Source organism: Rattus rattus, chromosome 3 (assembly GCF_011064425.1).
Source record: "Rattus rattus isolate New Zealand chromosome 3, Rrattus_CSIRO_v1, whole genome shotgun sequence".
In the NCBI taxonomy this organism is placed as follows: domain Eukaryota; kingdom Metazoa; phylum Chordata; class Mammalia; order Rodentia; family Muridae; genus Rattus; species Rattus rattus.
The window spans coordinates 91,025,237-91,046,798 of record NC_046156.1 but is presented as its reverse complement, the minus strand read 5'-3'; the positions used below and the strand labels follow the sequence as shown (position 1 = coordinate 91,046,798).

Genomic DNA, 21,562 nt, shown 5'->3' with positions numbered 1-21,562 from the left:
CATACTGAGTTGCCTTTCCAGCAGAAATACAAGTGGAGGTGTCTAGATTGACTGTCCTTTGATATGCCATGTTTAGTTGATAGACATGGGAGGCCTGCCCTTTTCTGAAGAGAAAGAAAGGAGGAGTGGATGTGGATGGGGCAGAAACAAGATGGAGTTAGGGTAGGGGAAGGATGAAGGACCACCACAGTTGGGATGTAAAAAAACCACAAAAAGGAAATAAATATGTTAAATAAATACATATTAATATAGTAAAAGTAAATATTAGGAAAATATGACCCTCTTTCAATTTCAAAAGAAAATAAAATTATGATGTTCCATTGAAACATTCTCAAAATATCAAAATACTACTATGTTAAAGTTCTTATGTTTTTGGGTTTAACATGGACTCTTTACATTATAAATAGACAGAGAACAAAACAGAAAATCCATATGCTACATTAAGTAAAATGATTTGGAATGTGGTAAAAGCTTCAGGTGTTTTGCATTTATTTAGTGCCTGAAAATTATATATATATATATATATATATATATATATATATATATATATATATATAAACAAAAATTTGTCAGACCAACTAACCCTGTAAGATTCAGTCTTCCAAAATAGTGTTGAGTTCGTTGGTAGAACAAGTTCATATTTTGAAGTTGTGAATTTGTATTCTCCAACCTTGACAAAGGCAATTTCTCCAGCGTTATCCATGTGCCAATTGAGTATCTCATAATATCCACTTTCTATGTCTCCATAGAAATCAGTCTCTATTTTGCTTCCATCATGTGTAGTAAATTTTATTTTCCTAAAGTAATTCCATAGCTAATAATGAGGAGTAAGAGAAGAGTTAAAAAAGTAAAAATACAAGTAATTTGTAAGCATTTAAATACTTACAAAATAAAGATTTGTGAAGAAGGTAGATTGATTTCATATATAATTCATACTATTTTCTTTTTTTCTAATGCCGTTTTTGTTCACACACTCTGATATTCTTTAGCCACAGGTGACAATTAAAACAGAATGATTTGATAAATTGAGATATACTGTGCAAGTAACATGCATGCTGGGTTATAAAGTTTTAAAAATGATGGAATCTATCTCATAAATAATTTCACATTATACTTTATTACCATCACAATATATTAAATTATTAAAACACAACAAATAGTATTTTAGACATACTAGATTAAACAATTTGTGAAATTTAATTTTACCTATATTTCCTTGCTTTTGGTCTATGGACAATTTTAATATGCCACTGATGTATACTAAAATTGTATGTATTTGCTAGAGTAAAATAAGCGTATATGACAGTTTTACAGTATAATATCTCCGTATCAAGAGACAAGGGACAAGAGAATGTTTAGAATAATTTCATTCCCTTTTCTCCACTTTCCTTATGTAAAGATGCAAAGGTCTACAACTGATTTATTCTTTTGAAACTCTCAGTCAAGTAGAGAGACTGGGAAATCAGACTCTAAAAGTTAAATTCAATAAAGTTAAGTTGTTGTCCTGTCATAGTTTCCTCCTAAATTCAACCATATCATCTTTTCAGGGAGCCTCTTTAAGTAGTAAGGCAAACATCTCAAAATAGCTTTAGGAAGTCCATGCAACTGAGTACTTTCACTAGGTAGCTCCCTGACAAAGTAAGCAAGGAAAGCTGAAAGTCCTTCTCAGCCTCTGTTAAATTGCAAAGAAGAACCAGACAAGACAAGGTGCAAAGAAGACTCTTGAGGTCAGTCCATCTGCTGGGAGAAAAAGAAGCCAGCTGAGGTACCTGGAAGTTATTTAGACCAACTAGGGAAGGACACACCATTGAGAGGCCTGAAAGCTATTCTCAAGGTTCAAAGATTGATTTGTGAGCTGTCACCCATGCTAGGTAGGCCTAGGTGTTGCACCTGTCTTAGAGTCATTTCTGTTCCTGTACCTAACTCTTCACCCATATTCCTTTAGGTTACCCCAGTAAAATCCATGGGTTGAGTGAGTTGGCCTTCGGTGGTGTCTGATTGTGGTGTTTAGGGCTCCCTATCTGGGTGAGTAGATGTGTGTGCTGCATCTCCATAGGAAAAGTTGTGTCACATCACAGTTGCTTTTGTAGAAAGAATTGTTGAAAAGGGCACAGAGCAGGTAATGGTTGACTGACTTTGGAAACTGGAAATTCTTTATTTCTCAGAAAAATTCCACTTTAGCTGGCTTATAAAAGAGATTAGCAGGATATTTCCTTGAGAGCATGCTTCTGAATTGTTAGCTTCCATTATGGCCTTGGTGACAGGTACAATAGTTCATGGGACTGACATTTAATCTATATGATCAAAGAGACTTTGAGAAGAATTCTTTCTTCTGGAGTGTTTTGGTTCTGTTAAATATTGTGACCACAGCAAGGCATACATTTATGAAACATTATTTACCTTTGTTTTAAAAAGAGGATTATTATTTTTCCTGACCTTTATAGTAGTGATTAAGGCTATATACCTGAAAAAATTTACTAACTGGATATATTAAGAAAGTGTTTTAGTTACCATTTACTACTTTGTGTCACCTGGCCTCTTGTTTCCTTCTATCTGTTTTCCTGTCTTTCTCAATGCACATGAAATCAATGTCAAAAATCATGAAAATTAAACACATATTCTAAGTCCATGAAATGTCCTCCCTTCTCCTTATCAACAGTCAAGCAAATACATGTTCAAAGATTTCCACAATCTGAACCATGCCTTAATCAGCCTTCCTTCAGTTTCACCGGCTTGATTTTTTGGGTAGTGGCACATACATATTTCTCTAACATAATAATAATTTTCAAGAATTTAGAAATGCCAGGTGGCTATTGGGCATAGCTCTAGTCCCACAGACTGATTCAGGGCACACAGTGTAAACTAGTCTCATGAGGGGAATGATGAGAAAGAACAGGAGAGTTAAAATAAGAAGGAGACAAAAACACAGTGTAATTTAGAAATGTTCAAGTAAAGAACAGAATTTCAATGGTTTTCAAGTCTTGACTATTGGTAGGATAATCTTAAAACATAAGTAAATACTGGGTAAAGCTTTGGTTTCGTTAAAAACTACTCTATATTGATACATTTACCAGCTTTTTAGATTCACAGAATGAAGAGTTACCTGGGTGACTAAGAACATCCAACACTGAATGCAGTGCAGGCCAACCTGAAAATGAAGGTTAAATGGAAATGCAAGGGTCCCAGCCTCTGGCAAATTAACAGTGTTTTATATAAGTGTAAAGGGATAATGATCAGGTGAGTAAGAAGTAACACATTAGTGATGTTAAGTGGGCCTCTTGTGGGGCTGGCAAGAACAAAGCAGGGATGCTCAAGTTTTATCTTTTGTAAATGGGGGAGGAGAGAGGGTAGACAAAAACAAGCAGGAATTAAATGGATGAGACCAGTCTTTGCAAGACTGCTCATGTTTTACCAACATAAATTGTTTGACAGATGACTGAGTAAGGCAGAGTAGATGTGGATGTCATAGATACCAGCTATACTCTTTATCCCCTGATATCCATTCTTTTTTTCCTAGATCATGTTATATTGTATTAAGACCTCATTCTCTAGTCTTTCCTTCAGATAGATAAGACAAATTGTTAAAACAAAGTTCTGAAGTGTAAGGAAAAGTGTGTAAAATATCCAGGACTCATCCTAACCTGGAGGGACATAAAAGTCTTTGCCTCACATGAAGCTGATGTTTTGGAATCCAAGTAGGGATCTTGGATTACAAGATGCATGCTGGAAACAGGAAAGAGACCAAAGGAAGAAACCAGAGTCACTACCACATGCTTTACTCCTAGACACATTTACATTTCATTTTTGTGAAGAATAACAGATTATTTTGTAAAATGCATTATTAATTTTTTTGTGAGACAGGCTTGTTATCATTGAAAACAAACCTAGCAATTTGGTAGAAAATGTGGACTTGAACAATCAAGTCATCCAGATAAGTTGTGATGGTATAAAATCATATGGAAGCAAGTCAGCAATTTCAATGGTATGAGCATGGGAGTAAAGTCTTGATTGTACATCATGCTACATCATAGGATCAAATAACATACCTTCCCGGACTCAAAGTCAGGTATAATTGGACATGCTACATTTTCCCTATAATCTTCTGTTATGTCAGCTCTGCTTAAAAGATCCATGGCATAAGCTATAAGATACACGGCTTGTTTGACATTGTTTGTGATTCTCAGCTGAGATGTGTCCAGATAGGTATTTTTCAGATCCTCCAGTTTCTCCTCTCCAGTGCAGAGCTGATCAGACATGGCATACAATCTGTCTTCTTTACCAGTCATATTCACTCTATGGTCCACATTGTAAGGCACACTGCTGTTGGGCCAGGTACAGTTAAAGGCAGTTTGCCAGAATTCAATGGTCAGGAGATCATTTGGATCCTTGCTAGGGTGTACATCATAAAGAAATTCTTTTAATCCTGGTATAACACTTCTCGGGACTGCAAGTCCAATGGTTCCACCAAAATAGGGAAAATACTCAGGCTTTGCAATGAGAGCTGAGGTAATCCAGGCTTCACTGGCTATCCATGTCCTGTCAGTTATGTTATGATGAACCACTTCCAGCACAAAGGGACTGAGATGAATGTCAGTTGCATAAAGCACAATGACTTTGGCAGTGGATTTCTTTACTTCATTAACAGCTATTTGCATTTTCTCATTGGAGTAGACTTTTGGAATGGTTTCAGAGAAAGCCATGCAGAGGTTGGACAACTCCATTTTTTTCCTAAGTGATTTTACTCCGTGTTTACCATAATCATCATCAGTTGCAATAGCACCTACCCAGACCCAACCAAAATGTCTAATCAGATTCACGATTGCCTCAGACTGGAACTTATCACTGGGTATTGTGCGAAAAATGTTTGGAAATTGAATCCTGTCACTGAGAATTGGGGAAGATGAAGCATAGCCCACCTAAAATTGGAAATATTTATAGTTACTGGAAAGCAAGAGCTAAAAAGTAAATGAAAACAACAATTTGAGAGAGGGCTGAACAGTGATCCCTTTGTGCTCACATCCTTATGTAGACAATAACTTTCTACTGGATCTTCTACTTACTGGGTAGGGGTGGGGACAATTCTGATAACACTTTGGCTTCTCTTCAACAAAAAGATTTCAGGACTACCAATTGTTAAGATAAAAACCCTTAGTATCACTAGTTTACATAGGTGGGACCCCAGCAGTTTCAAAATGCTCTCTTGCAGTTTCCTTCGTCATGCTGGATATTTTTCACTCACTGAGTCAGGATATCCAATCTCTTCATCATCTGTAGCATCTCTTGTGCAGAGATGATGGCCTCATTCCAAGTTTCAATCTGCATACTTACATGACTTTGTCCCTGTGTATTCTTCTTGTTTTACTTTTGATCTCTTAATTATGCTGTTTTTTTTTCTTTTGTCGTTTAGTTTTCTGCTTTCAGGACTCCTGTATATGTAGGTCCTAACGCTTGTTTTGAGCGACATGAAAGAATGGACTACTCCAATCAGAAGAGTGAACACCTTGCCCTACAAAGTTACCAGAAACTATCTTTTTAGTGCACGTTGTCAGAGAAACGAAAGGCACGCCTTCCTCATTCCCTCAGTAGTCCTCCTTTGCTCTTTGTATTTAAGGAGACCTCAGTGTGGAGATCAGGTGAGCAGGCAATCCTTCATGTATCTTTGCTGTAGCAAATCTTATAATTGCTGACAAGTACCCTAAATATTTTACCTTCTCACCATCCAATCTCATTCTCTTAAAATATTACTTTCATTGCGATGTTCTATAACTCCCCAGGTCCAATTGATCGGTTCATTTACACTGTATTCCTGCTGTGTTGTTTTTCTCTTGTCATTTGTATCCTCTTATTCCACCTTCTGATATTTGTAGTTTCCTTTCTAACCACACAAACAGCAGGTTTATTGAAGCTATATTTTAGGAATGAATGCCAGTAAGAAGGAGTGCTATCAGATTTCTGAAGTTTAGTGAATTATTTATCATATAAAATCTTGTTACTTGGATCAACTCAGTCTTTGTTTCTTTCCCAAGAAAATTAATATCTTGATAACCTAAAATTTTGTTTCTTAATATATTCATTTTAAACATATGTTTTATTACTTTCTTATTTCTGAGAGTTATTAAAAGTCCTTATGAAGAAGTATACTAAAGGTTTCCAGTCTATATATGAATTCATTAGAGTTTAGGGCAGATAGAACTCAATAGCAGCTGCAGTTTGGATGAGCTGCATGAAACTCAGCCCAAAGATATGTGCCCAGTTGCCCGCCTTTCCTTGTATTCTTTTCCACTGTACTTTGTTTTCTCTTCTTCTCACTCACATTTCAAGCTCTCTAAATTAAATACTGTAGTTGATGGACATTATGGGTAATTAACTCAGCACTTGTCTACAAGGAACCAGTCCCTGGCTTTTATCTGGAGTATAACAAAAGAAAAGGGAAAGAAAGGAATATGGAAATTAGGAATGAAGGATTGGAAGGATGAAGAAAGAATGAAAGAGATAAAGGAAGACAGAAACAAAGAAGAAAGAAGGAAGAGAAGAGGAGGGAATATAGGATAGAGGAAGGAAAAGTTAGTGTAAAATCTTCCCTAACTTCAGGCTCACCAATAGTCTTGCTCAACAATCAGGTCGACACATCTCGACACTTTACTGACGCAGGCTTTGTAATAATTCTAGATATTATTTTCCTAATAATTAATTCTCTGCCATTACTTATTCTTGTATTTACTTATATCAATCTCTCTGGGTTTAAAATATCCTATTAATGTCAAATCCCAATCTCATTTTAGCATGTCAGTATGATGATTTTGCTTATGACTTCGAGCATCAATAGAGACCCAAAGGAAACCATGTGCTTTATTCCAATCACCATCCAACTACCAAGTATTTATGGATAACCTCTAACCTGCTCCACACAGTGATCTCAGCCCAGTCAATGTGTTTGTCAGTTGAGCATGATACTATAGCAGTTTGAGCAATCTCCTTCTAAATAGGTTGTGATTCACATTGCCAGAGCTTGGGTGAACAGAGTAACTTGGAGAACCCGGACTGATTCAATCTTTTCTCTGTATCTTTTGGCAGCATCTCAGGACTCATAGATATGTGCAATAATTTCTATATACTCTTTGTATTTCTCTCTCTCTCTCTCTCTCTCTCTCTCTCTCTCTCTCTCTCTCTCTCTCTCTCTCTCTCTCTCTCTCTCTCTCTCTCTCTCTCTCTCTCTCTCTCTCTCTCTCTCTCTCTCTCTCTCTCTCTCTCTCTCTCTCTCTCTCTCTCTCTCTCTCTCTCCCTCTCTCTCTCTCTCTCTCTCTCTCTCTCTCTCTCTCTCTCTCTCTCTCTCTCTCTTTCTTGACAACATTTCCTTGTACAACATCCTGAATTTTGTGGCCCTCACTTTGTTAAACAGGCTGACTCTACCGCCTAAGTTCTTGAATTAAAGGCATGTGCCGCCCCCTCCTGGTAAGTGTTTGTATTTCTTTTTAAGCACACTATTTCAAGATACCTGAGGTATGTAATAATCTCCTAGAATTCTCGAAACTGCAATTGACATTGTTGATCTTCCTGCTCCAATAATTCCAACGAGGTATTTTCCAGTGCTGTTCCTAAGGTTAGGCTTGTATTCTTCCTGCCCTGTTAGAAACACCAAAGCTGACTCCATTGCTTTGGTGGTGGAGAAACAGTTGTCAAATATCTGGTAGCCCAGAGTGTGTTCAGGCAAAATGTCCTTTCTTTCATTAATCTCCTTGATGGTGTGGAGCATGGTTTTCATCCAGCGGAAACCCCGGAAATTAAACCTGGAAACGAAAAGCCTTGGTGAGTCAGTGACCACTAAGGGGGTTAGGAAAAAGGAAGCAGGTCAGGGAAGAGGCTTCAGTTGAGTGAGTGATTACAGCATTTGCTGAAGGAACAACAGGTGTCTCAATTTTCTGTACATATCAAAGTTTTAATTCTTTATAAGTGATTGGCTTACATTTTCTTGGCTTATATATCTCTTTTATGCTACTACATTTTGAAATTTGTTCTTATTTCTTTTCAAAATTATTCTTTTATTGACAATTTTCTTAACCAAACAAACTTAATATCTCAGAACAGGCTTTCTTACTTCATTGAATGTCACTAGAAACAATGATTTTCTCATTTTGGGCCTTTTCCTTCTGAATAGTAATTATATCAGTAAAATAATTATAATTCATTAAATCCTTACAGCAGATGTTACTAAAGTCATAATTTAAATTTCTGTAGTCTATGCTTCAATTACAAAATACAACTTGCTGTTGAGGTATGTTTAACTGAAGTTGTCTTCATGTTACTCTCATGTAAAAATGTAAATATCAGCTTCCAATTTATTGTTTGGCATCTTTTACAAAGGGACATATTGCCCCTGCATCTCATCACCACATTGCTTTCAAGGCCTTCAACATGAAACAACACCAAAACCTTCTCTTCATGTCCTCTTTTCAGCTGTATTCTAACCGTAATTTAGCAAAAACACATAGCAATCATGTGAATAACTGATTTTTTGCTATGCTCTGTAGCTAGCTGTACCATTTAATTTTATATCTTTACTTTAAATCATCCTGTAATTTAAATACATGAAAGTAACTCAAATATTTACTAGTAACTTGTATTTTTCTTCCTGTCTATGTGAGTGCATATTCTGTTATGTGTGGAGAAGAGATGTCAATTATAAATGTCTTTCTCATTTACTCTCCACCTTAATGTAGGAGACAGCGTTCCTCACTGATTCTGGATCCTGACATGGCTCGCCCAGGCTTGCAGGAAGCCCTAGTGGTCTTCCTGATTCTGCTTACTGAGTCTTTGGGTAGCAGATTGCCACCATGCCAAGCTGGTTTTGGGTGGGACTTTAACTCAGGTTCTCTTCATTGCAAGGCAAGATCTTTACAAGATGAGGCTTCTCCCCAGGCCCTTCTATCGAATTTCTATTTTGGTACAGATTTTGTTTTCATTTAGTGTTCAGCTGTTGAGATCCTTTGGTGCTGTGTACTATAAATACAGTAACCAAGAAGCTATTCTCTGCCTCTTTATCCAGAAAATGTTGATCTCTGTAAGGAAGAAGAATCAAACTATACATACATACATACATACATACATACATACATACATACATACATATATATATATACACACACACACACATATATATATATATACATGCATGCATTTATCTCAAACAAAACTGGGATGTGAATAGATGTATGAGCAAAGAAATTTAAAAAGCCATGTATCTTAGACTATAACAGTTACACAAAGCTTGAAGGATGCTAGAGAGCTGGGAGAGCACTGCAGACAGGGGTGAGAGTTACTACAACTAGAGACAGACTACAAGTAGAAAAAGCAGTCAAGCATAGAAAAAAATCAGTAATTTTAAGACAGAGGTAGGGATGTAACAGGATAAAGGAGAAGCAGAAAGCGGAAGAGACTAGAACAGAACATTTTCTACCATCTTCTTACTTAATTTCCAACTTCACACTGATGACATTATACATCTTCTAAATAAGTACTGCAGTACATTTTGTTTTGTTTTATTTTATTTTTCATCTTTATTAATTTGGGTATTTCTTATTTACATTTCGATTGTTCTTCCTTTCCCGCTTTCTGGGCCAACATACCATTACTAACCACTCTCCCTCCCTTTCTTCATGTGTGTTTCCCTCCCCATCCTCCCCCCATTACCGCCCTCCCCACAACAATCACATTCACTGTGGGTTCAGTCTTAGCAGGACCCAGGGCTTCCCCTTCCACTGGTGCTCTTACTAGGATATTCATTGCTACCTTTGAGGTTGGAGCCCGGGGTCAGTCCATGTATAGTCTTTAGGTAGTGGCTTAGTCCTTGAAAGCTCTGTTTGGTTGGCATTGTTGTTCATATGGGGTCTCGAGCCCCTTCAAGCTCTTCCAGTCCTTTCTCTGATTCCTTCAATGGGTGTCCTATTCTCAGTTCAGTGGCTTGCTGCTGGCATTCGCCTATGTGTTTGCTGTATTCTGGCTGTGTCTCTCAGGAGAGATCTGCATCCGGTTCCTGTCAGCCTGCATTTCTTTGCTTCATCCATCTTATCTAGTTTGGTGGCTGTATATGTATGGGCCACATGTGGGGCAGGCTCTGAATGGGTGTTCCTTCTGCCTCTGTTCTAAACTTTGCCTCCCTATTCCCTGCCAAGGGTATTCTTGTTCCCCTTTTAAAGAAGGAGTGAAGCATTTGCATTTTGGTCATCCTTCTTGAGTTTCATGTGTTCTGTGCATCTAGGGTAATTCAAGCATTTGGGCTAATATCCACTTATCAATGAGTGCATACCACATGTGTGTTTTTTGTGATTGGGTTACCTCACTCAGGATGATATTTTCCACTTCCATCCATTTGCCTAGAAATTAATAAAGTCATTGTTTTTTATAGCTGAGTAATATTCCATTGTGTAGATGTACCATGTTCCTCTATTGAAGGGCATCTGGGTTCTTTCCAGCTTCTGGCTATTATAAATAAGGCTGCTATGAAAATAGTGGAGCACGTGTCTTTGTTATACGTTGAGGCATCTTTTGGGTATATGCCCAAGAGAGGTATCGCTGGGTCCTCAGGTAGTTCAATGTCCAATTTTCTGAGGAACCTCCAGACTGATTTCAAGAATGGTTGTACCAGTCTGCAACCCCACCAACAATGGAGTAGTGTTCCTCTTTCTCCACATCCTCGCCAGCATTTGCTGTCACCTGAGGTTTTTTTGTCTTAGTCATTCTGACTGGTATGAGGTGAAATCTGAGGGTTGTTTTGATTTGCATTTCCGTGATGACTAAAGATGTTGAACATTTCTTTAGGTGTTTCTCAGCCATTTGGCATTCCTCAGCTGTGAATTCTTTGTTTACCTCTGAAGCCCATTTTTTTTTAATAGAGCTCTTTGTCTCCCTGCAGTCTAACTTCTTGAGTTCTTTGTATATTTTGGGTATAAGCCCTCTATCTGTTGTAGGATTGGTAAAGATCTTTTCCCAATCTGTTGGTTGCTGTTATGTCCTAACAACACTGTCCTTTGCCTTACAGAAGCTTTGTTGTTTTATGAGATCCCATTGGTCGATTCTTGATCTTAGAGCGTAAGTCATTGTTGTTTTGTTCAGGAGATTTTCTCCTGTTCCCATGTGTTCGAGATGCTTCCCCACTTTTTGTTCTATTAGCTTGAGTGTATCAAGTTTGATGTGGACTTAAGCTTTGTACAGGGTGATAAGCATGGTTCAATCTACATTCTTTTACATGCTGATCTCCAGTTGAACCAGCACCATTTGCTGAAAATGCTATCTTTTTTCCATTGGATGGTTTTGGCTCCTGTGTCAAAAATCAAGTGACCATAGGTGTGTGGGTTCATTTCTGCATCTTCAATTCTATTCCACTGGTCTATCTGTCTGCCTCTGTACCAATACCATGCAGTTTTTATCACTATTGCTCTGTAATACTGCTTGAGTTCAGGGATAGTGATTCCCCCTGAAGTCCTTTTATTGATGAGGATAGTTTTAGCTATCCTGGGTTTTTTGTTATTCCAGATGAATTTGCAAATTGTTCTGTCTAACTCTTTGAAGAATTGGGTTGGTATTTTGATGGGGATTGCATTGAATCTGTAGATTGCTTTTGGTAAAATGGCCATTTTTACTATATTAATCCTGCCAATCCATGAGCATGGGAGATCTTTCCATCTTCTGAGGTCTTCTTCAATTTCTTTCTTCAGTGTCTTGAAGTTCTTATTGTACAGATCTTTTACTTGCTTGGTTAAAGTCACACCGAGGTACTTTATATTATTTGGGTCTATTATGAAGGGTGTTGTTTCCCTAATTTCTTTCTCGGCTTGTTTCTCTTTTGTATAGAGGAATCTACTGATTTATTTGAGTTAATTTTATACCCAGCCACTTTGCTGAAGTTGTTTATCAGCTTTAGTAGTTCTCTGGTGGAACTTTTGGGATCATTAAATATACTATCATATCATCTGCAAATAGTGATATTTTTTGACTTCTTCTTTTCCGATCTGTATCCCCTTGACCTCCTTTTGTTGTCTGATTGCTCTGGCTAGAACTTCAAGAACTATATTGAATAAGTAGGAGAGAGTGGGCAGCCATGTCTAGTCCCTGATTTTAGTGGAATTGCTTCAAGTTTCTTGCCATTTGGTTTAATATTAGCCACTGGTTTGCCATATATGGCTTTTACTATGTTTAGGTATGGGCCTTGAATTCCTGTTCTTTCCAGGACTTTTATCATGAAGGAGTGTTGAATTTTTCAAAAGCTTTCTTAGCATCCAATGATATGATCATGTCGTTTTTAATCTTTCAGTTTGTTTATATAGTGGATTATGTTGATGGTTTTCCATATATTAAACATCCCTGCATGCCTGGGATGAAGCCTACTTAATCATGGTGGATGATTGTTTTGATGTGCTCTTGGATTCGGTTTGCAAGAATCTTATTGAGTATCTTTGCGTTGATATTCAGAAGGGAAATTGGTCTGAAGTTCTCTTTCTTTGTTGGGTCTTTGTGTGGTTTAGGTGTAAGAGTGAATGTGGCTTCATAAAAGCAATTTGGTAGCCCTCTGTCTGTTTCAATTTTGTGGAATAGTTTGGATAGTATTGATATGAGGTCTTCTATGAAGGTCTGTTAGAATTCTGCACTGAACCCACTGGACCTGGGCTCTTTTTGGTTGGGAGACCTTTAATGATAGATTCTATTTCATTAGGAGTTATGGGGTTGTTTAAATGGTTTATTTGTTCCTGTTTTAAGTTCAGTACCTGGTATTTGTCTAGGAAATTGTCCATTTCCTCCAGATTTGCAAGTTTTGTTGAATATAGGCTTTTGTAGTAAGATCTGATGATTTTTTTTTGAATTTCCTCTGAATCTGTAGTTATGTCTCCCTTTTCATTTCTGATTTTGTTAATTTGGACACACTCTCTGTGTCCTCTCGTTAATCTGGCTAAGAGTTTATCTATTTTGTTGATTTTCTCAAAGAACCAACTTTTGGTTCTGTTGATTCTATGGTCCTTTTTGTTTGTACTTGGTTGATTTCAGCTTCTGAGTTTGATTATTTCCTGCCTTCTACTCCTCCTGGGTGTATCTGCTTCTTTTTTTCTAGAGCTTTTAGGTGTGCTGTCAAGCTACTGATATATGCTCTCTCCTGTTTCTTTCTGCAGGCAGTCAGAGCTATGAGGTTTCCTCTTTGCACAGCTTTCATTGTGTCCCATAAGTTTGGGTATGTTGTACCTTAATTTTCATTAAATTCTTAGAAGTCTTTAATTTTTTCTTTATTTCTTCCTTGACCAGGTTTTCATTGAGTAGAGCATTGTTCAACTTCCATGTATATATGGGTGTTCTTCCCTTATTGTTATTGTATACCAGTTTTCGCCCATGGTGGTCTGATAGTATTCATGGGATTATTTCTATATGTTTGTGTCTGGTGAGGCCCGTTTTTTGACCAATTATATGGTCAATTTTGGAGAAAGTACCATGAGGTGGTGAGAAGAATGAATATCCTTTTGTTTTAGGATGGAATGTTCTACAAATATCTCTTAAGTCCATTTGGTTCATGACTTCTCTTAGTCTGTTTACGTCTCTGTTTAATTTCTGTTTCCATGATCTGTCCATTGATAAGAGTGGGGTTGTTGAAATCTCCTACTATTATTGTGTGAGGTGCAATGTGTGCTCTGAGCTTTAACAAGCTTTCTTTAATGTATATAGGTGCCCTTGTATTTGGAGCATAGATATTTAGGATTGAGAGTTCATCTTGGTGGATTTTTCTGTTGATGAATATGAAGTGTCCTTCCTTATCTTTTTTGATGACTTTTGGTTGAAAATCGATTTTAGTCGCTATTAGAATGGCTACTCCAGCTTGTTTCTTCCAACCATTTGCTTGGAAAGTTGTTTTCTAGCCTTTCACTCTGAGGTAGTATCTGTCTTTGTCTCTGAGGTGTGTTTCCTGTAGGCAGCAGAATGCAGGGTCCTCATTGTGTATGCAGTTTGTTAATCTATGTATTCTTATTGGGGAATTGAGTTCATTAATGTTGAGAGACATTAAGGAACAGTGATTGTTGCTTCCTGTTATATTTGTATTTGGATGTGAGATCATGTTTGTGTGGTTTTCCTCTCTTTGTTTTGTTGCCCAGGTGATTAGTTTCTTGCTTTTTCTAGGGTGTAGTTTGCCTCCTTTTATTGGACTTTACCATTTATTATCCTTTGTAGGGGTGGATTTGTAGAAAAATATTGTGTAAATTTTGTTTTGTCATGGAATATCTTGGTTTCCCAATCTATGTTAATTGAGAGTTTTGCTGGATACAGTATCCTGGGCTGGCATTTATGTTCTCCTATGGTGTGTATGACAGACATCTGTCCAGGACCTTTTGTCTTTCATAGTCTCTGATGAGAAGTCTGGTATAATTCTGATAGGTCTGCCTTTATATGTTACTTGACCTTTTTCCCTTACTGCTTTCAATATTCTTTCTTTGTTTTGTGCATTTGGTGTTTAGATTACTATGTGATGGGAGGAGTTTCTTTTCTGGTCCAATCTATTTGGATTTCTGTAGGCTTCTTGTATGTTTATGGGCATCTCTTTCTTTAGGTTAGGGAAGTTTTCTTCTATGATTTTGTTGAAGATATTTACTGGTCCTTTGAACTGGGAGTCTTCACTCTCATCTATACCTATTATCCTCAGGTTTGTTCTTCTCATTGAGTCCTGGATTTCCTGTATGGATTGGACCAGTAGCTTTTTCTGTTTTATATTATCTTTGACCTTTGTGTCGATGATTTCTATGGAATCTTCTGCTCCTGAGATTTTCTCTTCTATCTCTTGCATTTTGTTGGTGATGCTTGTATCTACGGTTCCTTGTGTCTTCTTTTGGTTTTCTATATTCAGGGTTGTCTCCCTTTGTGCTTTCTTTATTGCTTATATTTCCATTTTCAATTACTTCTCTTGTTTATTTTTTTACTGTAATTCATTCAGGTTTTTTTGTGATTCCTCTCTATAGGCTTCTACTTTTTTATTTATGTTTTCCTGTGTTTCTCTAAGTGAGTTCTTTATGTCTTTCTTGAAGTCCTCCATTATCATGGTCAATTATGTCTTAAAATCAAGATCTTGCTTTTCTGGCATGGTTGGATATTCAGTGTTTGCCTTGGTGGGAGAATTGGGCTCCGATGACGCCATGTAGTCTTGGTTTCTGTTGTTTGGGTTCCTGCACTTTCCTCTTGCCATCAGGTTGTCTCTGGTGTTACCTTGTTCTGCTATTTCTGACAGTGGCTAGACCGTCCTATAGGCCTGTGTGTCAGGGGTGCTGTAGACCTGTTTTCCTGTTTTCTTTCAGCCAGTTATGGGAACAGAGTTTTCTTCTTTCAGGCATGTCGTCTTTCCTGTCTACTGGTCTTCACCTGTTCCTATGGGCATGTGTCCTGAGTCTACCAGGCATGTCACTTGGAGCAGAAAAGTTGGTCTTACCTCTGTTCCTGAGGCTGAAGTTGCTCCTGGCAGGCTGCGCTTGAGCTCTCTGTGAGGGCGGCAACCAGAAAGGCCTGCCCTGCTTTTTCCCGGGCCCTTGTGCACAGGGGTCCCAGATGGTGTTAGGTGTTTTCCTCTGGAATCAGAAATGTGGGCAGAGTGTAGTCTCTACTGGCTTCTCAGGCATATCTGCCCCTCTGAAGGTTTAGCTCTCTCTCCCTTGGGATTTGGGTCCAGGGAGCTGTTGACTAGGTCCCTTCAGATCTGGGCGGTCTTTGGACTGCAGGGGACCTGCAGCTTGAGTGCCCCTATCTTCTTGTTTCCAGAGGCCCTATACAGTTTCCTCTTGGGCCAGGGATGTGGGCAGGGGTGGGCAGTATTGGTGGTCTCTCGTGCTTTGCAGTCTCAGGAGTGCCCACCTTTCCTGGCTGTGAGCTCTCTATCCCATGGGGTTTGGGAGCAGGGAGATGTGGGCCGGGATCAGCGAGGTTTGGGCTCCAGCTCAGTACATTTTAAAAGAAATATGGAATGTCTACTCCAGCGTGTTACTGTTTCTCATTGCTTAGAAAACTTTTTCCACCTTTTACTATGAGATAATATCCATTTTTTGTTGATGTGTGTTTCATGAATATAGCAGAATGTTTTTTCCTCTTTACACATGCATTCTGTTAGCCAGTTTTTTTTAATAGGGGAATTGAGCTCATTGATGTTTAGAGATATTAATGAACAACAATCAGAAATTTCTGATATTTTGATGTTGGTGTTATCATAGCATGTGTTGGTTTCTCTTCTCTTGGTTTTACTTGTGTGAAATTATTTCTTGTGTGTAGTTAGTCTCATTGTAGTGAAGTTCAATTTTAGTGCTTATTAAGGGCTGAGTTTTAGGATGTACATTGCTTAAATTTGATTTTGTCACAGAATATCTTGATTTCACCATCTATGATGATGAAACTTTTGCTTGTTATAGTAGTCTGTGCTGGCATTTGTGATCTCTTACAGTCTTCAAGACATGTGACCAAAGCCTCCTCTCTGCTGGCTTCAGTGTGAGAGGATGTACACAGTCCTGTAGTGATTTGAGGTTCCTGGATTCATTTAGAAGTTGAAACAATTCCAGATGTCTCTTAAATCCTTTCCAAACCAAAAAAGATGTCACATCTCACAGCCAATATTAGCCTGGATACTTGAAATTTTGTGTAAGAGGTGGCAGAAAGATTGATGAATGTGGAGGGCAAAAGGAATCTAAATCTAATCAGCCAATCTTGACTCTTGGATGGTCCTATAGACTGAACTCCCAAACAAAGTGCATATGAGGTCTAGACCTGGGCTCCTGCACAATGTTGCAGACATACAGTTTAGATTTCATGACAGTCTCTCAAGACTTGGACTAGGGGCTGACCCTGACTCTGTGGATCCAGTTCCCTTAAATGGATTCTACTGTCTGACCTCAGGGGAAGAGAATATTTTTAGTCCTGCAGTGAATTGATGTGCCAGGGTGGGTTAATACCCAGGAGGTGGAGTGACATCCTCATTCTCACAGGTGAAAAAGTACTTATCTTACTACTAATGTGTGGGAGATACTTTATGAGGGGAATTCTGTGAGAAAAGGAGGTGTGGTGGTCAGCCTGTAATGTCAATACAGAGATGATAGATAGATAAATATATAGATGATAGATGATAGATAGATAACAAACACACAAAATTAACATTAATTTCATTTCAAGGTCTACAAAATATCCACCTGCCTGAGCTTATAATTGTATCTTTAAATTAGCCAAAGTTATTTTTTTTTTCAGAATGAAAATAGCTATCTGTCCCAAAATGGGTTATTTACAATATTGGAAAAACTGGAATAATCTTCAACATCCAGTGGTGGCTTCTCAGCTGTATGGGAATATTTTCTACTTTGAAATAATTCTTCAATAGAGAGATGATACAGTAGCGTGAACTTAAAGGCATTGAAATAGGCAATAGCTATCCTACAATGATTAAAACTACATAGAAAGGATGGGGCATCCTTAAAGATTAACAAGGAAAACATCTCAAAGTAAATAGGTGAGGTTTGGGGAGAGATTTCTTCATTCCTTGGTTTCTATTATGATTGCCACAGTATTACTACATACTACGTGTCGTTTTTCTTCAAACATTTCATAAATTTAATGTGTGTATGCCTAAATCAAAGCAAGATATAAGACACCCTCTTTTTTGCATCATTTTGTTGTAATATTTGCAGAATAATAAAAATCTTCCTTTTTTATATAATTTAACCTATGGTCTTCTGAAACTCATTTCTTACAATAGTTTTGGTTTCCATATCAAACTTCTACAAAACCAATCTTGTATTTATGAAGCAGTCAGTTACTGTTAAATAAATGATGACACAATGAAATTACCAGTATTTTTGATCCACTCTAGCTTCTGAATTCTACATAAAATGAATCATGTACAGGAGTTCCTACATTAGGAGATTATTTTGTTACATGAAAAATGTATAAAATATTTGGAGAGCATTGGAACTGAGTGTGAATAGGGGAGCTGTGGAATGTTAATGGTGAAAATGAATTATGTGGAACTAATTTTAAAGAAATATGTTAAAAATATAAAACTAAAGAATATCCACTCAAGTCATAATTTTAAATATTAAACAGATATTTAAAAACCATAGTGATGAAATTACTTTTTCCAAAGAATATTTTTAATTCTCACATCATTTCGCTCATAATATACTGAATTAATTCTTTTTTATAATTGATTTATTTTATTTGCATTGGTGTTTTGCCTTCCTCTATGTCTGTATAATGATGTTACAGAGCGTTGTGAGCTGCCATGTGGGTACTGGGAATTGAACTGTTGTCCTCTGGCAGAGCAACCAGTCATCTTAACTACTGATCCATCATCTATCCAGATCCATAAATTTCTTTGTAATAGGCAAAGAATTTATATTGAAATACTCGAAAACCTAGAATATGATGTACATACTTGTAATCACAGCATAAGGCAGAATTAGAAGGAATTTTATAATTTCTAGACGAGCCTAGCCTACATTGTAATTTACTGGCACACTAGGGTTAATGGTAAGATCTATCTCTGCAAACCAAAAAGAAAAATAATATCAATAAAAAGGTATTATTGCATTTCACATGTGACCTTTTGTTGAAAATAATCTTCCAAAGTTCTATTAAAATTGGAGACTAAACCAAGTAATTCAAATCTTGGAAATTTAGTGTCGGACATTATGATAAAGAGGAGACAGCTGTGATTAAGGGATGATCTGCTGCTGTGATATCAGAATCATCTCTCACTCCTGCTTCCTTTCACTGTAAAATGGAAATCTTTTAGTGAGATTAACAAAGTATCATTAGGGACTCATCACACATCTCATTTTTTAGTAGTAGTATTGAAGATAGCTCCATCCAATAATAACTTGGATTTGAAACATGTATGACAGTAAGGGAGTTGTGACTGAAATAGATATAACAATGTAAGAAACTGCGACAGCTATAATGATCACACAGCATCATGGAAATTCTGCTGTATAATGTCCAATGTTGAATATAATTACTTCCCCTGGTCCCCTCATACTATTGATAATCATAAACTTATTCTTAAAAGACTCAAAAATGGATATAAAAATAAAAATGCTTTGTGATGGCCATGGAATCAGATATTATTACTTTTGTTTTCTTTTAATTTCTGGCATTATTTTTATGTCTAATCTGTGTGTTTGTATGTCTGTAAGATACATATAAAACAGATGTATGGCCTGTCTCACCTTTCTTTTTCTGACAGTAATTGCTATATTTCAGTATTAGTAATTCTAGTTTTTTGATATGATATCTCTCATGACACAGCAGTAGGGACAGATTTTCCTAAAGTCAGAATCCTATCATGAACCTTTCCTCAGACACGAGGCAGAGTTCCTGAGTGAGCACTTGAACTGTATCTTGTAACAATGAACAGTGAAACTGCAGCACCGCTGATCTCAGATCTGCAGCTTCTCAGATCTCAGTGTTCACACACAGCAGCAGAGGTCTGAATGTGTAACTTTTCTTCTGCTAAGGAGGTATGCAATTCCTGGTTCTATATGTCTAACAAGCTTTTAGATACTGCTGCTGCTGGTCCAAGAGAACCTCTAAGGAGTGAATTTCTGAGAAACAACCACAGCAAACCACTCCCCATATAAAGTGAGATAAAGCAGATAGTGCCAAAGTTAGAACTTAAGCTGAAATATAGGCTTCAAGCTATCCATTCTTTTCTGGCCATAAAAATTATGTGAATAAAAAAATATTATCATTGACTTACCCCTCACACATGGGTGATTCTATTTCCTCATCAGAGTCACTTGTTGGCATGGTCCTATAGTGAACAGGAAATAGCCCTCCAATAACAACAGTATGGTTTTCAGCTTCTACATATCCAGTCAAATTAAATTTGCGAAGCAACCTGCATGTTTCATTCTGGTTTTCATTTTGAGCATATAATCCAAGCCACAAAAATACAGTTAATCCCAGAATCAAGCACTTCTTTCTGCTAGCCATCTTAATCTGGTGAGCTTGAGGATAATGAAAGTGTTGAAGTGACACAGGTTCTAAGAGAGCACCATCAACGGAGTGTTGGAGTGTGTGTGCCTAACCTAGTGACCTGCTTGTTGCCCTGAGGAAATCATTTCATGTTGTAGACACAGATGTCACAATCAGTTGCAATTTATGGATCTGGAATAGGAGCTGAGCAATCCTCTAGGAGGAGCTACCTCGTTATCCTTTATGCTTTGCAATGGTAGTGACGGACTCATGGGACTCAGTTTGAATGCTTCTTTAAGTGGTAGAGACTGTTCCCTCTTGTATGGTTTTGTCAGCCCCATCAAGGCTCACTGCAGCCTACTCCATGATCTTAGGCTAGGCAGGCAATCCAGTGTGGAGCCACATCTCCAGCCATTTAAGTTCCCTTGCTTGCTATTTCCTCACTCAGAGGCAAATTTCTTGTTTCCAGGTCAACGTACCATGATTCCAAGTCTCCCAGTCTTCCTCTCTGCTTATTTTCAAACATTTCCCTTCTCCTTCTTAGAATAAAATTCATAGAATGTTATCAAAATGAAATTCAGTACAGGTTTTGGATCATGAATAATGTGTGGAACATTTGATCACATGGTTTTTCTCCCAACAACATTTTAAAGAGCCAGTAGAAATCTAAGAAAAAAAAACCTTGATGTATAAATTTTACTTAGAAGGTTGAATTTATGCACTGTATCATATGGAGCTCAGGGAGTCTTATGGAATATTTGTGGGCAGCAGTGGGGTCTCGCAGAGACTAAACCACCAACTACAGAGAGAGTGTGACTTGGACCTATGTTGCCTGCACACATGTAGCCCCAGTGCAGCTTGGTCTTCAAGTGAGTCAGCCAACATCTGAATTGGGGTCTGATCTTGAATCTGTTACCAGCCTCTGCACCCTGTTTCCCTAACTGGACAACCTTGTCTGGCTTCTGTGGTAAAGGATATGCCTAATCCTGCAGTGACTTGATGTGTGTTTGTGGGAATGGGGTGAAGCAAAGGGACCTGGGAGGAACCTGATAAGAAGATGATATTGGGTGTTCTTCCCCTCTCCTCTAAAAAGGGAGCAGGGAATTGGAAGATCAGTGTTGGGGGGGGGCACTGGGATGAGAAGCAGGGGCTGATGTTAGTATGTAAAGTGAATGAATAAAATTTTTTTTAAAAAATCCTTGTTGTATAAGTTTTACTTTAATATTAAAATTAATATTAAACTGAAAGTACTACACAGAGAAATTAAAATCAGCTATAATCTAGTTACACACTAGGATATAATGGTCCTGTATCTTACTTCTGAATGCATTCACTGACCAAAGCAAAGCCCAACACAGTAAAAGAAAAAAAAAAGATAGCAAAGTAACACTTAAAATTAAACTCCCAATTTCTAAAATTTACCCACACTTTTTAACTTCTTCTCCTCTCTCATATCTTTTTTAAAGAAGATTTATTTATTTTATGTGAGTACACTGTAGCTGGTTTCAGATAGAGCATAAGAGGGCATCTGATCCCACACAGATGGTTGTGAGCCACAAGGTGGTTGCTGGAAATTTAATTCAGAACCTTTGTAAAA

At 37.5% G+C, this 21,562-nt stretch overlaps 1 protein-coding gene across 1 annotated transcript in view; it reads right to left on the bottom strand.

Moving 5' to 3' along the window:
* The window catches only part of LOC116896818 (vomeronasal type-2 receptor 1-like), a 31,008-nt gene extending 11,025 nt beyond the window's left edge, over positions 1-19,983 (bottom strand). Inside the window, exons 1-4 of the mRNA XM_032898293.1 lie at positions 19,748-19,983; positions 7,496-7,787; positions 4,047-4,916; positions 584-814 (exon numbers count right to left, since the gene is read on the bottom strand). Of these exons, the coding sequence (XP_032754184.1) occupies positions 584-814; positions 4,047-4,916; positions 7,496-7,787; positions 19,748-19,983 (1,629 nt within the window). The remainder of the gene's footprint in view (positions 1-583; positions 815-4,046; positions 4,917-7,495; positions 7,788-19,747) is intronic.
* Positions 19,984-21,562: the final 1,579 nt, after the last annotated feature.